This window comes from Uloborus diversus, chromosome 6 (assembly GCF_026930045.1).
Source record: "Uloborus diversus isolate 005 chromosome 6, Udiv.v.3.1, whole genome shotgun sequence".
NCBI classification, from domain to species: domain Eukaryota; kingdom Metazoa; phylum Arthropoda; class Arachnida; order Araneae; family Uloboridae; genus Uloborus; species Uloborus diversus.
The window spans coordinates 111,527,620-111,546,686 of record NC_072736.1 but is presented as its reverse complement, the minus strand read 5'-3'; the positions used below and the strand labels follow the sequence as shown (position 1 = coordinate 111,546,686).

The window sequence follows — 19,067 nt, the reverse complement described above, 5'->3', positions numbered from 1 at the left end:
AGTTATTTATGAAAAGACAATAATATATTATACAGAAAATGTTTCAAAAAAACAAGAAAATTATTTAAATATTTTTTCAATACAAATTAATTTTACCTTTTATTGAGGAATACATGTTATATGTGATTTTAAATGTAACCACATAAAAAATTGTAAATTTTATTTCTTTGGGGCATTTGAAATTTGTGTTTCTACTACTGTTTGGACCGTTAGTTGAGAACACTAACAATTGACGCATGCGCGATGACTCTAAAAACTCGTACAACCAAGGTCGTATCCAGCTCAACCATGAAAGGAGAGGGAATAGGCAGCCGTAGGGGAGCCCTCATGGCAGGTCACTGTGACCTCCCAAAAATTTTCTTATTCGGCAAACTTTGTTTGACGATATGTCAAAAATATCATCATTCGGAAAGTTTTGTTTGACGATATGATAAAAATATTATTCGGCAAAATTTGGAGTTCAATTAGGCGAATTATCATCATTCGGGGAAATTTGGAGTTCCATTCGGCCCATTGAGAGTTTCCACCCTGGTAAAATTTGAAGTTCAGGGCTGAAAAGTCCCATAGTTTGGAAAGTTAGGAGACTGGTTTTTAGCACCCCTCCCCCCACCTTTTTTATTTCAAGATTTTGGAAGTAATGAAATTCTGAAATGAGTGTGGTATCAACCCAACTAAACACCAATTACTTTCCCTTTTCAATGAGCTCCCAAAGAAGATGTATACACTTTCAAACTTAGTAGCAAGTTACTACATCTGAACTCTTTGATAAATTTAGAAATTGAAACGACCGTCAATTATTATTTTTTTAATACTAAATATTTTTTTTCAAAGATGGGGGGGGGGGGGTAGCTGCCCAACCTTGTCCCCTTCTGAATACGCCCATGCATAGAGCTGGCTGGCTATCGCACGAATATTGTAAAGCGCTAACGAATTCATTCTGAGCAATCTTTAACAGCTGGCAACCCCCACTTGCGCCATTTTTGCAGAAGCAACCTTAGTTTATCACCTTCAGAAAAAAGTCATCTTTAATTTGATATATAAATGATGACTAGACCTTATGAGTGCATAAATGTGCATCAATAGTACCCGTTTACTTGTGGCTGCGAATAGGTAGCGGCCAGTTGCGCAACGGCAACCATAACTTTTCAAGTTCTTTAGGTATATTTCTTAGGAATAGAGTATAGTTTATTTCAATAACAAATGCGTCATTTCTACCCCAAATATTAATTTTATAAAAAATACTTGCGGGCACTTCTTGCTAGGCAACCTAGCCAAAACACATTGCCCCTTTCATAATCTTAAAATATAAAAATCAATGTCCTGAGATATATATATATATATATATTATATATATATACATATATACATATATATATATATACATATACATATATATACATATATATATACATATATATATACATATATATATATATATATATATATATATATATATATATATATATATATATATATATATATATATATATATATATATACACACATATCAACGCACAGCCAATACCGCTGAAGAATTAAAATTTGGCAGGCATGTCCACATGATTATGAAAGTATCCACTAAGAAAGGTTTTTTCGAAATATCGATTAGTTCAGGAGAAATTAATTAAAACCCCTTAATTTCTGTGAAATTAAAACCTGTCACTGAAATTTAAATCCCTTATTTTCGGGGGCTTTCCTCCATTCAAATCATTATTCAGTACTTCATCTCAACTTTTGGTCGAAAGCGAATTTTAAATTTGATAGTGTTTTTATTTCTCACGTGAATCTTCGAGGCCCTTTCTCAAGTCAAATAATAATGTTTCTGTCTTTTGCTTTCATTTTTTCAAAACTAGAAGCGAAGTTTTTTAGAACATCATCACAGGCGGACTATTCTTTTGAATTTAGAAGAGTGCAGTTTCCTGTAAAACTTTGCTTTGCAATAACCGTTAATAAGTCAGAAGGACAGACATTATAAGTAGCAGGGATCGATTTTGGAGAAGACTTTTTTTCACACGGTCAATTTAATGTAGCTTACTCCAACGTCAGTTCATCAAGCAGCTTAATAGTTTTAGCACCAGGAAAAAAAAAAAAAAAACTAAAAATGTTGTATACAAAGAAGTTTTTGCTTAAACATAGGTATAATAATAAAATGTGGCTGGCCTGTGTTTGCAAAGATAATCAATACTTTAAAAAGATCGTTAATAACAGTTGAAGATCGGTTAACGACAAGGGCATATATATATATATATATATATATATATATATATATATATATATATATATATATATATATATATATATATATATATATATATATATATGGAGTCCAGGGGCCCCGGGATCCTCTCAAAATTAGAAAAAATTATAGGTAATAAGTAATTATTATAGAGTATTTTCGAAACTATGTGTACCAAGCACTGTTAACCCCTGCTAATTCCATTCCGAGCAATGCCGGGTACGGGAATGCTAGTGTAATATAAAAATTTGATTTTGACTTTATACTCAATGAATGCAGAATTCTGCAGCCGGATCCCGTACTAATAGTACTAAAAGTGTGAGTTCCTTTTCTTAAAACTATACTCAAGCAAGAAATTAAAAAAGCACTTTTTTTCATTCAACTATGTAGATAATTAAGCAATAAATAAATACCTTTGTGCCTAGGAATAACAGAAAATATCGAACGTTGTTTAGCACAAATAAGCAGATTACAGAATACACGGGTTTCGAGTTTTCAAGGAACCCTTTTTCAATTAAAATGTGTGTTTTTCGAAATAAAAGACTGCATGTCTTTTTGTCTTACTGGATGTCTTTACATCTAGAAGATCACACCTTTGAATTGAAAAGGGGTTCTTTGAAACCTCGAAACACGTGTATTCTGTAATCTGCTTATTTGTGCTAAACCATGTTAGATATTTTCTGTTACGTAGATAATGTTTTTGCATGTGTTTAAGCAAATTACATAAGTTAATGTACAGAGAGTATGTTTGTATGTATTGAAAATTTGCGTGCATGTAGATTAATCTATAAATACATACTTAGCTGTCAATCAAGTATGAACTACTCATTCATATCCAAATATTTGTAAGTTATCAAATTAAAATAATTATTTTTATACTTACAAAATGTTTTTTTTTTCAGTATAATATATTATATAGAGCACAATATTCGTAATTTAAGAAGGTACAATGAAGTTTTCACTTTTTATTTCTGTTTTAGTGTGTGAATAAATTAGCAAAATTACTCAATTACAAAGACATGTATCTATTTCACAAACCAAATACACAAAACAATATATATGTATAGTACTTCAATGGAATATTCAATTGGCCAAGAAATTTTATTTTTAATTCTATCCCCTTATCGTTTACAGCGGTCTAAAAATGTCATTTTTCCGATTTTTGAGGGGCTGTAATTTATAAAGTTTATAAAGGGCAAAAAAAAAAAAAAAACAGCACCAGTTTCATATTCTTATTAGCGTGGTTCCCGTGATTAGTTTTTTCCATATTTCATTTTGTGTTTCCGTTCCCTTGCGCGAGTTATCCCCCCTTTGAAATGAGTAAAAATGTTAAATTTGATCTTGAACTTTAACCTGTTGCTATTATTTTGATTATTAAGTTACAGCCACGTAACTCAGCATGAAATACTACCATCTTATGCACTTTAACATCAAAGCGTAAAATTAACTGCCACAAATGTAATTCAAATAGATTTTGGCCAAAATGCAAAGGGCTAAAAGTCCCAATTTTGACTACGAAAACCACTTTTACCTCTAAAAAAATCAAAGGTCCAGTTTAGAGAAAAAGATAAAAGTGGTTTTAAACATCTTTTATAAGCAGCTTTTTGGGATATGAGTTTCAAAACTAGTCTACATTCCAAATTTCAACTTTCTAGGACATACCGTTCTTGCGTTATGCGACATACATACGCACATACGCATACATACGTACATACAGACGTCACGAGAAAACTCGTTGTAACTAACTCGGGAATCGTCAAAATTAATATTTCGCGTGTCTATACGTTCTTAGGCACTTATCCACGTGTGGTCGAGTCGAAAAAAAAAAACTCAACATTCATTCGGGGGTGAGCAAAAGGGAAATTAAGGTCGATTTTTGAGTGAAAACTTTTTCGCGAATACAATACTTCCTTTTTTGTAAAAGGAAGTAAAAGTTAAAAATGGTCGAGCGCACCCATCCGTCGAACCTGTATGGATTAACCCATCTATGATGTTTAGTTTTTACAGCAATTTTACGCACATTTGCTCTGTTTCCTGCCCAAGCCTGTGCGACTCAGCTAAAATAAACACGCTTTTATTAGCTTAACTTGTATGTTTGTGGGTATGGATGTGGGTCGAACTTTCCTTTGGACAAATGGCCAGTGGCTTATTAGAATTACTTACAACGTACAAATCAGAGCTGTGGAGTGTAACAATGTTTGCACATGAATTTACCAGAAAGCATTCAAAATGTCTGATATGTCTGATGCAAATAATACAATAGAATACTAAGATACATTCCATTATAAATAAAATAGTAAAAAAAAAAAAAAAACACGCTTTTGTAGCAAAATGAACTTAAAAGTAAAAAATAAAATAATGGTGAAAAAAAACTGAAAAAACACGCTTTAGTAGCAAAATGAACTAAAAAGTTAAAAATAATCTTTGGATTACAAGTATATAAAGTAATTGACCTAACACTTAATTTTACTGTAATAAAAAAAAGCGTGGGGGGCTGCCTATTTACATTTTTGCATGGATAACAAGTGGAAGAAATTTAAGACAACTGATAAGAAGCTCCCAACGTTTTTTTTTTTTTTTTTTTTTTTTTTATTACAGTAAAATTAAGTGTTTGGTCAATTACTTCATATACTTGTCATCCAAAGATTATTTTTAACGTTTTAGTTCATTTTGCTACTAAAGCGTGTTTTTATTTATTTATTTTTTTTTTAATTTTTTAAATTTTTAATTTCGTTCAAAAATAAGAGAAACAAGTGATTTTCCCCATACTGGCAACCGTTTATATCAACATAACGCACTTCAATTTAAAATGCAGTTGAATCTCATTACGGCGAAAACCAATAAAACGAAATATCCGTTTCAATGAATAAAATATTCAGTCCCATTTTAAGGGACCACTACAAGGAGTTCTTCCAGTCACTTTTAGAAAAGCAATTGGTCAAAATCATCTTCAAGATTCCGTCAAGCAGGAGCAACATATCCAATTCCGAGAGTTTCGACATGAGTTGGTCATTCCTCCTTTCCCAAACCCATAATTCGGTACTTCACCATTAAATTCTTAGCTACAGGTGTACCCGGTGGTAGGCAGAGTTAGAGATCAGTCTTGATGTTTGTAGCTACTTTGATAAATGATCTGTAACGAAGCTCGTTGAGGGACTTTTCTATGGCTAGAGCACCATACCATGAGAGATACATATGACCCCAGCAGCCTCAATGGATTCAGGGGAAGAAGAACTGTCGATGTATACCTTAGATACATGTTGTATGATTTTAAATTTCTGGTACATTTTGACAGCAGAAACTGGTGGTCAGTTGGGGATTTGGCTATCAAGAAAACAACCAGGAGGACTTCCTCACAAATGATAGCTACTGAAGAATTTTGTCATCTGACGATAGCCGTCTTCGCAATATCAACGTCAACATCACTTAAAGTTCGGAGTGTATTTTTCTCGTTTTTCAACAGCTTCATCATTAGCGGATTTGTCAGCTGACAGTTATTATGAAAGTTGGACAGAAACTTTCTTGCTTGACCGTTATTTCAAATTTCTTGCTGACATTGATGTCCATATGGTTTATACAGTCATTTCTTTTTACCCAATAGTTTTGTAGACAAGGTATCTTCAGTAACAACAAATTAAATTAAATAAATGTTGTTATAAATTTCCTTAAACAGTATGTATTGTGCTGACTTTCTGCACGTCTTCAGTAGGGCCGTCCGAAGAGCTGACGGCGCCCGGGGAAAAAGTTTCCTGGCGCCTCCCCCCCCCCCTATACCCACAGAAAAATCAAGTTAGTTATAACATCAATGCATAATACATACTTAATTCTTTTTAGATATTAATGAACAGAACAATCAGACAAATTAAAACACAAGCACTGAATCTGATTCGAATATTTGTAAAATATTATAATGCCCCAAAAACTTTTCGAAAAATGTAAATGTTGAAAATCCAAATATTTATCTATTAAAATCTTATCATCCCACTAGATAAAAAACTGAGTTGGTTATTCATATTGATCAAACTAAGATCACGAATAAATAATTTGCTAATAATAAATAGAAAATATATTTATCAAAGTAAATTACATCAAAATTAAATTTCTATCTGGACTCATCCAATGATTCTTTTCAAGAGTTTTTTGGTTTTATTTATATCAACTTAATACTAGCTTTCATATATGTTATAAACAAAGATGTTATTCTTTTGCATCAAATACTTGGAAGTTTTAGGGAGAAGCCCACAAATACTCAACATCAAAAATCGCTCAGAATAGCGTTTTTGGAGTTCTAATTTCGAAAAATCACTGGCTCTAATATTACAAAATATGGCCTTACAAATTGGATTTAAAGACTCGAGTTTAAGAAAATATTCGTGCAAGGGACCCCATGCCACCTTTCTTTAATTTCACAAGCAATGGGTTTTTTAAACGACACTTACAAAAAAATTTAAGTTGAATAGCCCCTGAATGTAAAACATTGTTTAAATTTTTTGAACCATAATTTTGAACAATTTTCCTGGGAAATGCTCCAGATCCTCCAAACCACACAACCTTCAAAGTTTGTCTAAAGTTGCGTTTCTGAAACTTCAATTTCGAAAACTCGCAGGAGGAGAAGGAATTGATTTCAATCTGTTTAAAAAATAATCGACCAGAAACAGTCTCTGGGCCTCCTCCCTAACCGTAACGTCAATAAACATTGCCTATAATCGCGTTTTTAAGGCTAAAATTGCGTTTTTAAAACTAAGTTTCAAAATTTTGAACGGACAGCTTTAGACCTTTTTTCCTATCCGATCAAAAAGAAAATTCTTTTTGTTTCTTGAATGTGCTCCCTTAAAACTTTTTTATGGTTACGTCACTGCATGCAGGGGCAAAATTCAAGCAAATTTGGTGAGAACTAGACAAAGGAGAAGTGCCTTTTGTTTGATTCTAAACAGCTAAATTCTCAGAAATTGTATCTGATTCAATGATACAAAGAAAACGAACGTTTTGGAGACAGAGAGAGGAATATTTTCGAGCCCTAGGAAAAAATAGAGAATCATTGCAATGATTCTCTATTTTGCGTGTCTATGATTGTGTATCTATGATACACGAAATGAGGCATGACGAATTTTACGCAATCGGGGCATTTTATACGATGAGGGGCGCCGCGCCCCTCGTGAAAATGTCGTTTTCGTGTGAATGTTGTGCTCCGTCGAAATGAGGGGCGGCTTGCGGCGCCCCTTCATTTCGTGACGCCCCGGGCGATTGCCCCGCTCGCCCCCCCCCCCCTAAGGACGGCCCTGGTCTTAAGTATATGCAATATGAATTGGTGGACTAAATTTTGCAAATCATCGTCCGTCTTGGTAAACAGAGGGTTATAGTTTTGGCCGGACAAAACTGATTTTATCTAGGCCACTGGCTAAAACCGGTTAAAACCGGCCAAAACTGGATTTAACCACAATAGAACTGGCCCAAACTAAATTATATTATAACACACTTCTAATTTGTATGTATGTGAGAGATGTGTGTTTTGAGCAGTTCTCAAAAGGTGGGAGCAAACACAGACTTCAACTTTGAAGCTTCCACACCAAATAACTTTCATTTTAATTAACTCAAAAATTTCTGAGTTAAATTATAATACTGTATAGAGACAAGAATTGATAAATTATGGGAAAAAATGCTCTTAAAAAAATATTTTCTTTGCTAAAAGGCGCAATTTTGGACATACCAAAACGTTAACTGAGCAAATGTACCATTAAAGAAAATTTTTTTTAATTATTTCCATACGTTTCAAAAAAAATTTAAAGGTATGAATCTTACACTGAATAATTTTTTGTTAATATTTTACACAAATAACAAAAGTAAAGACAGATTATTCACTTTGTAAACGATTTCAGAAAATAGTAAGTTTGAAATTTGATGCATGTCCAAAATTCACGATCTTTACAATGCTATTTTTTGAGAACTAAGTATATGATGTTTTCATTTTAAAGATGTTTATCGAGCCTCAGAATCAAATTTTAATTGTTTAAAAGTGTTTTCATAAGCTTTTATGCAGTATCTTAGAAGAAAAATATTTTTTTTTACAACGTACATGTGAGATGTCCAAATGGCGTTACAATCTTGACGCCGATAATTCTGTCCATTATTCATAATTTTTGATGATCTACTGTCTTCTAACCTCAATAAAAAACGTTATTATAATGTTATCTTCTTTAATCCATTGGTATTTTGCATAATTAATATGTTACACATTGAACAATACATAAATTACAGTAGAAACTTGGCTGGTTATGATCGAACCGGAAGCCATTTTGCGCTAAAATCGCCAAGCAAACCTCCGTTAGCGACAACACAGTATACGATAAGCTAAAGGTTACCAGAGGGGAATTCCAATTTGACAAATGTAGTTTATCGTCAGTTGTACTAGTTTTGGCGACTTTATCACCTGCGCTAGCAATTTTTTTTTTTTTTTCCGCTTTTAATATTTTAGAATTCTTTTTCTCTTCTTTCTTTTGGAAACATAATTTAACGATCTCCAAATAGAAATGCGAATTTCTTTCTTCAATAATTTTTTTAGACATCATTTTAATTTTTATGACATTAGAAAAAATATTCATTATTAAAACTGATGTCACTTTTTACAATTGTATTATTTTTAATTTGAAGCTTTTTTTTTAACCTTGCATCAATTTCTTCAAAATCATTCCAAAACTTTATTATATGTAAGGAAAAGCATGTATAGCCATTCAAGTATTTCATTAATATCCTCTTTATTATTAAATTGCAAAATTTAAAAAGTAGTAAATAAATTCATTGAAAAAGTTAAAAATCAGATTAACAATTGTCAAAAATGGTGAAACTTACGTTATGATGATGTCCAAAATTCGTTACCTACAGGACAACAATGTCCAAAATCTGTTACCTACAGACTGCTGATTTAATTTGCTAACTAACAATTTTTATAAATACCTGCTGTCTTTTCATGTTCATATATTGTGTTCTAGGTATTCATACTATACAATAAAAGCAAAATTGATGTCAAATTCGAAAATTTTTGAAATTGCTCAAAGTTAACTTTTTTGTTCCCACCTTTTGAGAACTGCCCTTTTGCAACTAATAAAACTGTTAGTTGGAAGTTTTTTAATTAAGTACAGCAATTTTAGTTAAATATAATATTAGTCAAGTAATTTACTAGATTATAACAATAGTAGTGAACAAATTTCAACTTTCTTCAAAATAAATAACTGAAATTGCTCACAATTAAAACAAAGGACACAAGGAATACAAAACAGCCTGTAACACAGGGGCGTAGCTAAGGGGGGGGGGGGTTGGGGACAAACCCCCCCCCCCCCCGAAACGTTAGTCTCAAAAAAAAAGAGAAAAAGAAGAGGGAAGAGAAAGAAAAAAAGAAGAAAAAGAAAAAAAATCACTACGACTTTTTTCTGTGTAACAAAGGTCAAAAATTCACTTTGTCCCCCCCCCCCCCAATGCCATTGAAAATCTGCTCTATGAGTGACCCTCAAGTATAAAGACGCCTCCCTCTGCTGCGACAATTTTTTGATAATTGAGTGAAATTTGACACTTTGCTTTAGAAATGAGATTGTTTGTTAAATTCATGTATAGGAAGCCTTTCTTTGTCATAGATTCTGCAAATTGTTAAATATATTATGTAATTTTATGAGCCGCACAGTGGGAATATTGCATACAGTCGAATCTGTATATTTCGAATTTCACATTAAAAAAAATCGAGATAAAGAGGTTTTGAATTACGGAGGTTTTAAGAAACTTTTTATAGAAATTTGAAATATGATGGTGAAAATTTGAAATCGATACTAAAGACAATGTGGGCTCTTGATTAAAATTCCTCTTTATGAGTTTTGTTAGGTATTTATTCTATTATTACATTATTAAGTGCTTTATTGCGAGTTTAAGGAATCATTTTGACGGTAACAGAAACTTTAAGCATATCTTTTTCAAGAAAAGTCTTTTATTGCTTTTTGGTCCCTGATTTTTTTTTTTTTTTTTTGGATTCATTATTTATCCTCTTGAGGTTAGCAATTGCAGCAAATCTAACTTAACCAGTAGTCTACGATTTTCCTTTTTTCATCACTTGAACTTATACTTTCTTTTTCACTCCAATCATTTCGGTTTTCTAAGGAATCACAATTTTAAGAAAGAGAGTAACCAAAGAACAGTACTAATCCAGATAACATAGCGAAATGGCTTTTAACTTGAATGACCTTTAACCATGAACTTGAAATGTTCATTTTACATGTCAAACCTGTGAATTTCACCCCTTTACTCTTCTTCCAAGAAAGTGCGCGAAACGACTGTCCTTTGGTTAATCTTCCTGGAAAGCCTATTCGTGGAACGCATTTACTGCCTCCTCAGCTCTTGAAGACAATTCCTCTGTTTCTGAGTTGAAGAAAATGTTTTTGTTTGCTGCTTTGAAGATCATTGGGCTTCGAATCCGAAAATGATAGCATAACCGGAATTCGAGACGATAGAGGTTTTTGTTGGTCTGGTCTCGTGTGTGTCATAGGTCATAGTCAAAGCTACCTTTGCTAACCAGAGTATCCATTGCAATCACATTGATTCTTCAGCCAGTATTTACTGCGTATTCTTTTGGAAACGTACAGTCTGTTTAAAGTAGTACATTCTAAGTGAAAGTTGTTGCATAATGAAACGAACAAGACCGATAACAAGCTTTTTTCAACTCAAAGAAAAAAATTAAAATGACGAAAAGGATTGCTCTAAAAAGAGAAAGTTAACGTCGTCTGAAGAAAACGAAGTACAGTCTGCAAAGCAGCGTTAGTCCCATCGTACCCTTCTGAAGGTAATTTTATTTTAATTCAAAAGAAAAACTGCATAGCATTACATGAATAAAATGTTTAAAAACGAGATGAATCTAGATTATTTCTATTAGCTTGGTTCGGATTAAAAAGTAGAAAATAAAAAAGACTTCTGTTTATAATACCCGAAAATTGCTGTTGCTCTCTCAAATAGATATTTATGTAAATTCTAAAGCAGCTAATAAAATGAAAAATAAATATCTTTATAGATATATCTTTATAAATATAATATCTTTATAGTCTGACCACCGATGAGATTGAAAGTCAAACATCCAGTTTACAGGCGGAAATGGAAGTATCTATTAGCTTTCAGGGATGCCAGCTTTTGTAGATGTGTGTTAGCCTCTAAATTAAGCAGTCACACTGAAATGAACGGAACACGCTCATCGGATATTTGATTTCCCCCTGATTTGGATAGACTGGTTTTGACAAGACGTTGCTAGAAAATTTCACTTTAAATTAAATGGAATGAAAAGAAAAAAAAGTTGAATTTTCCATATCATTAAAAAAATAAAAAATTCTTTGCTTTTGTTTTGTTTGACAGAAGTATTGGAATTGGGGCACCCCATTCCAAAGTATGTAAGATTCACCTCCCTCTTATTTTTTTTTAATACTAAAAAAATTTACACACACACACACACACACATATATATAATATATTCATATATATAAGAAGAAACCCCCCCCCCCCGAAAGTCGGGTCTAGCTACGCCTCTGCTGTAACATAAATATAGTAACTTTTCAGTAGTGCTGCTTTTTAATTTTCAGAAGTATTTTCCCCCTGTACCTTTAGTTTTGTTTTTAAAAAATGCCTATATATGTCTCTAAAAAAGAATTTTTTTTTTCTCTCATTTATTCTTCAAAATTACTTGAAATTGTACTTAGTACATTTGTGTGTGAGAATTAAAATCTATCTATTCAACTTACAATGTTTCACTCTATTATCTTTTTAATGTTACTGCATTTTTTCATGTAAACCTTATCTCCTAAACATGCTGTACTTTCTACAAACTGTAAAACATACTATTTAGATAAATAATGAAAGATGATTGATTATGGTTTGTTTTGCATTTCTTTTTTTAATAAATTATTTGGTTTTCATTTAAAATTTGATAATTATCTAAGTGGCCAAAAATGGATAAAACTGATTTGATCCCGGTCGGTTTAAACCGGTTTTATCCATGGTTAAAACCACCACTGGCCAAAACTCTTACAACCCTGTCGGTAAAGGGCTGTGTCCATAAATAATGTCACACTTTTTTTTCAACATTTTAACCCCCCCCCCGGCTCCTTTTGCCACAAAGTTCGTTTTACAAGCTATTTTTCATAAACATATTCGTATTAAAAAAACCGCTTGATATCACACTTCTTACTCTTTCCTTCCACCCCGTTACCAAGTCACAATTTCACGACCCCCCCCCCCACACACACACCTTAAGCATCATTTGTGTTGTAACTCAAATACTTCTTTATTGTCCATCAGGATTGTCGAATTCATTGAAGAAAGAGAAAGTGCGCGATCCTTTCGAGTCAGTTTGAAATTTGTGAATGGCAAGAGTTCCATTTTTCGCCATGAAAGTGCGTGTTTGAAATTCTGTAACTGTTGATTGGTTGAATAAAATATAACCAAGTAGCATATCAAATTGAAGGGAATTCGAAGCTCTACAACTTAGTCTTCAACAATTTACTGATCCTGGGAAGCACTAGAAGCCAATGGTAGACAAAGAGAGAATTTTTCCGAAAATCATCGATTTTACATAACATATACCCGAAGAATTATTGAAAGTTTGACAAATATGTGTAGAAACAATTTCGTATTAAGTTTATTTAGCTTGAATTTTATTTTAAATGCATTTTTTCCACCGTTTGCGAAATTTTTCCGAAAAACCCAAAATTTTCTTCCCCCTCCCTCCCACCTTTAGCTCACTCCCTAGGTTCGGGGACTTTTGTATGTAAAGTTACTAACTACCCCTAACAATATTCTGAAGTCAAAAATTTATCGCATATTCCATGCACGCTACAATGTGTTCGTTGAGTGGACTAATAGGCGGAATGCGGAATCCAAGCCAAGAGAGGGCAAACTAAAAAAAATAGTACGGTTCGATTCGTTTTCCTTAAAAATTATTGAGTACCCCCACCTTCAAATTTTTAATGTACAATGAAATAAGCAATTTATTGCTAACTTAAATTTGCGCTTTGCGATATTTTTAAGAAAAGGAATATCGTTTCGTTCAAAAAACTTTTACAAATAATTAAATGCACATTTTCGCTTTATTTCAATTTGAAAAAAAAACCTTTTCATCCCTGGGTTCTACATTTTATTGGGAAAAACAAAAAAATTCGTGCAAATGCTAAATTTAATTTTGTTTCCAAAAACGGCCTCGCATTATATCTTCTTTTCCTTGGCGCCTTGGAATCGGATTGTGTTTTCTCAACGTTTTGTGGCGCCATCTATCAACGTTTAACAGATTCAACATGTAATTTACTAATATTCATTACGACTGTATTCATAAGTCTAATAAATAGTTAACAAAATTTCAACCAAAAATTAAGAAGCAGAGAGTGATGAAGTCCGGTGTTGATTTATCTGGAAAATATTTTTTTTTCTTTCTCAATTCGAACCCATGATTGAAAATTATTATTTTAAAGAATCGTATAACACTATTTCCGTTATCTCATTGAAATTACGAAAAAAAAAATACAATTAAGTGAAAAATCTAGTGCAACAAAAAAAATTATAGCCAAGAAATTTTTTATCAATTACAGTCATATCTATTCAATTAAACATTCTAACAAAATATATACATTTGACCGGTGCACATTTACATAAAATAACCAATAGAATTGAGTACAAAATATAGCTTTTTGCTTTGATATAGTATTTTTCTTTATTTTCAACTGAATAATGGACTGAATCATCAGCATACGTAGTCTTAAAAGTGACAATAATTTAAATGAATCTATTATGTTATCAGTGTATGTGAGAACCTAGAGTGGCTACTAAAAATATATTCTCATTCTCTTTCTTTCAGTTTTAATTTAAAAATAAGTTTTTTTAAAAAACATATACTGTTGTAAAGTGAGCGACTTAAACGTTTGTGTGCAAGATATAGCGTTTTTACACACAAATGTTTAATAAAACAATTCACATTTTAAATTTACAGTTATTACACATTTTGATAAATCACTAAACATACTTAAGTTCTCTGACATTAGAGATGTTTGTTATTTTCATTTGGCATCTAAAATGATTACAAGGGTTCAATTCAGATTCAAAAACCAAATATATATATATTCTCTCCTTCCCCTACAAAATTAAACTGTGTTTGAAGATATATTGTTTTAGAATGATGATTTTGCCTCACTGTTTTTATTTATTTTTAACTATGAGAAAAGTAATGACATTCATTCTTGTGCTTTCTGGTATTTTAATTAAGTATATGCTATGCATAAATTATTTTTAATTAATGCTAAAAAATTATTCAATATATATTTTTTAATTTTTTTGTCCCCAACAATCGATAAAATCAAAAGTCGCATATCTGCTTGCATGCCTGTTCGAGTATGATTTGTGAATGGTGGGTCTTTGATCCTGGACCCCCCCCCCCTTTTGAGAAATTCCTGTTTGCTCCACTGGTAGAACAGTATTGTAGTATGACAAATTAAAAAAATTTATAAAAGGAAATTTCTAAGTCATACTGAGAAATTAATTTCTTTTGAACTATTTGAGAATTTATTCTCTTCCAAGGAGTAGTAGAGAAAACTGAAAAGAATCCCTTTCAAATAGAGGTCCAATAATTATAAATCTTGATTTTCCTAACAAATCTTTGACAAATCAAATCTTTTCTTAACTACAGCGATAAGTAAATATTGAATTGTTAACTTTCAATTTTGCACAAGCCTATTTGACAAGACCAATCTTCCTAAGTCGAAGCATATGATTTTCTCTTATCAGACAGAATTTTAAAGATTAACTTTATTGATAATTCAAAAAAATCTTACAAAATTATATCACCAAGCATCAACTTCTTCCAAAAAACTTTATAATTTAATTATCCAACTTATGAGAGAAACAATCATTTTTTTCGAAAAACAGGTTTATGATAAGTTACACAAGGTAAATTAAATTTATTTGAACATTTTGTTCGAACTATTTCCTCGTGAAATATCAAAAATGAAAAAAGTTTATCACTTTCTTCCAAAACATTCAACCATTCTGAGGGGAAAATACTAGATTTCCTTCTCCCAGAAAACAAGAATCCTGCTAAGACTACTTGAAATCAAGGGTGCCTATATGCAAAATTTTAAGGGGGGGGGGGCGCTCAGATATTTTCCCCATGGTTTAGCAGGATCTTTTCCCCATAAAAAGATTTCAGTACAGATCAGTTATTAAAATTCGACATTTTTAAGAACTTATTAATTGCGGGAGAAGAAATGTATATACATTTTAGCAAAGAAAAAAGTACTAAAAGCAAGGAAGTTTTAATTTCAAGATGGGGTGGGGGCTTGAGCCCCACTTGCCCCCTTCGCTATATGAGTGTCTTTGCTTGAAATGAAAGGAAATGGGGAAAAATTAGAGTTCTGAAAAACTTTCTAGATCTAACTCATGAGAAATATCTTTCCAACTTATTTAGCTAGACAAAGATAAAACATTGAAATTAAGAGAAGTAACTGAAATTTATCGATGTAAGTTTGCCTTAAATTATGCTTGGGTCAACAACACACTTCAAAGTATTAGCATTATTTAAAAAGGGTTATTAGTGATTAATTACATATACCAGTAATGATAAGAGTTTAACTTTCTCTTTCAATACGCATAAAGTTACCTATAAAATTTAATTTTTATATTTTACAATGCAGTCGTTCGCCCCTATTTGAAATAAACCCCTTATAAATTCTGGGGACAGGGTATATGAATTGAAAAAGTTCCATTTTTTCTCCTTCCTCCATGTACAATTACAAGATAAGCATCTAATTGTCTTACTATGTCAAGTATTTATACCTTTTTTCATATAATTAACAACTTGCTTTATTCGAATTAGCTTTAACTGTAAGTGCCAAAAAAACCACCATGGCAAGATTTTTTTTTATTGATTATAAAACCGATGAAAGTATATTTAATGAACATTTTTACCTCTATTTTGTAGAGTGAAAGTAGTAATGGGCAGTTCTCAAAAGGTGGGATCAAAAAAGTTAACTTTGAGCAATTTCAAAAATTTTCGAATTTGACATCAATTTTGCTTTTATTCTATAGTATGCATACCTAGAACACAATATATGAACATGAAAAGACAGCAGGTATTTGTAAAAATTGTTAATTAGCAAATTAAATCAGCAGTCTGTAGACAACAGATTTTGGACATTGTTGTCCTGTAGGTAACGGATTTCCGAGGCTCGATAAACACCTTTAAAATGAAAACATTATATTTAGTTCTCAAAAAATAGCATTGTAAAGATCGTGAATTTTGGACATGCATCAAATTTCAAACTTACTATTTTCTAAAATCGTTTACAAAGTGAATAATCTGTCTTTACTTTTGTTATTTGTGTAAAATATTAACAAAAAATTATTCAGTGTAAGATTCATACCTTTAAATTTTTTTTTGAAACGTATGGAAGTAATTAAAAAAATTTTTCTTTAATGGTACATTTGCTCAGTTAACGTTTTGGTATGTCCAAAATTGCGCCTTTTAGCAAAGAAAATATTTTTTTTAAGAGCATTTTTTCCCATAATTTATCAATTCTTGTCTCTATACAGTATTATAATTTAACTCAAAAATTTGAGTTAATTAAAATGAAAGTTATTTGGTGTTGAAGCTTCAAAGTTGAGGTCTGTGTTTGTTCCCTCCTTTTGAGAACTGCCCTAATAAGACATGAATATTATCGTCGCAAATTCCTAAAGCAACAATTGTTTATTGAAATAACTACACATAAAAATGTTAAAATACCTTCTGGGGGGTGACATTTTTTAACACAAGCTTAACGTGACACAAGCTACGTCACGTTAACTTCAAAGCTTAACGTGAAACATTAAGCTTTGAAAAGAACCTAAAATTTAAATGCTTAACACTGAATAATTTGTACTTGAAAGCAGCATAAGTGAAACAGATTCATTCTGGCTGAACTGCTTCCAAATATGTTAAGTACAGTTGTAGAAAAATGCCTCTAGTACTGCTGAGGCACTTATTTTTGCTAATATCAAAACATCCGTGAAATGAGCCTAAAAATTCACCTAACTTTTATAGGTTAATCAAAAGAAATAATTATAAAAACATACTTCGGGAGGCTTTAATGTGAAAGTAAATGCTTTTACATTAAAAAAACTTATTAACAAACTATTTCAATTTAAGAGACTAAATCCGCAATCAAAGTAGCAACAGGCTTAATTGAAAGAACATTGATAATTTAAAATTGTCCTGAAAAAGTACAGTTGAAAAACTGGCAGTTTCATTTATACTTTGTTTTCAGATCAAGTTCTTCTCATAGTTTTCATTGAAAACAAATTTTAACCTTAATAAATTTCAAAGCTTGGTGAGTTCTAGTCTTAATTTCAAATAGTATTAAGATTTTAAAAGTAGATACATTAAAACAAAGACAAACATATATGCAAAATACTTTTATTAAAAAATTATCACATTAGAAAAAAAGGAACTAAAGATTAGTCACAACGATAACCATAGCAGCCAAATATTTCTACATGGCACAATGAGCACTTTCAGCATTTACAGCTTAGAACAAATCAAGAAATGTGCAGTTCCATGATTTTAAAGTTCAAAATCTGCCCACAAAAATTTAAGAAAAGTTCCTAGAAAGTTTATAAAGTTCATTTCTCACCTTCCACAGCTTTGGTATCACTTTGAGCAATTGGAACATTTCTTTCTTCAGCAGGTTTGTCCTCAATGGCTTTTTTAGGGGCGATGATGGTCAAAATTCCTTCAGGACTAAGTGAAGACGTTACTTTTTCTTCTTCACAACCGGTGGGCAACATATACTTGCGCGTGAATTCTCGCGAAATGAAGCCATGCTCGTCACTTTTTTCCTCGTGTTTGGCATGGATGACAATAAAGTTATTCACAATTTTCACCTCCAATTCCTCCGGTTTGAACTGGGACACATTCAGGGCAATCTCCAACTGTTTGTCGTCATTTTTCACCTCGGATTTCCCAGACGCGTCCTTGCTGGCTTGCGTACGGGGTCGAACGAGGAAACCACGGACTAGAGAAGGCTGCATTAAATCCTGTTCGAAGATAGGATTTCCGAAGAACTGGTCTACGATGTATCGTGGATAATCCCATGTGTTCCACCAATCTCTTCCAAGCAGGCTAGGAATCAAAGCGAATGCCATGGCGAACGTCAAAATAAGCACTCAAATCGTTCCAAAACACAATGCAGAACTCGCTAACAGCACACACTATCAGGAAGAAATTTCTGCCAAATTGTTTGAAAATACAGGAACTTGTGTAAGCACAATCACGAAAAATATTCAGTCAAATCGTTCGAAACCACAATAAAGCACTCGTAGAGAGCTAACGCGCTCAGGAAGTAAATATCAGCTGCAGTCGAACAGAAATCTGCCGGCAAGCTGTCACGTTTCTCTTTAAATACGTTTTCCCCGCTTTCCAGCACTTTCTAGAAGAGAACGTACCAGAAAATTCCACGTGACGCAACATCCGCACCGCGGCTTGTGCTTGTAGGGTTGCTGTGATTATTTTTTCAGCCGCTTCCGTTGCTCCTCTGCTACTAATAAACCAATTGGCAGAGTTTTTCGCTCGTTGTGCGACTGTTTTCGCTCATAAATATTTTCGGGGATATAAGATTTGCTTACATACAAATGATATAACTTAGAACTTTTATTTTCAATAATTTCGATAAGAAAACAGTTTTTTGTTTGTATCCATCAAATTTTTTTTAGCTTTAGTATAACCAAGCAAGTGATTATTATTTTTTCCCTTCATTTGTTTGAAAAGGAAAAAGTTTGACCAAAGGTAATGATTTTT

The 19,067-nt window shown here is 32.2% G+C and overlaps 1 protein-coding gene across 1 annotated transcript; it reads right to left on the bottom strand.

Moving 5' to 3' along the window:
• Window positions 1–17,682: 17,682 nt before the first annotated feature.
• Window positions 17,683–18,677, bottom strand: LOC129224414 (protein lethal(2)essential for life-like). Its single transcript, XM_054858862.1, has one exon. It carries the CDS (start codon window positions 18,413–18,415, stop codon window positions 17,894–17,896), a length of 522 nt encoding a protein of 173 aa, XP_054714837.1. The 5' UTR covers window positions 18,416–18,677; the 3' UTR covers window positions 17,683–17,893.
• Between the last annotated feature and the right edge of the window lie 390 nt (window positions 18,678–19,067).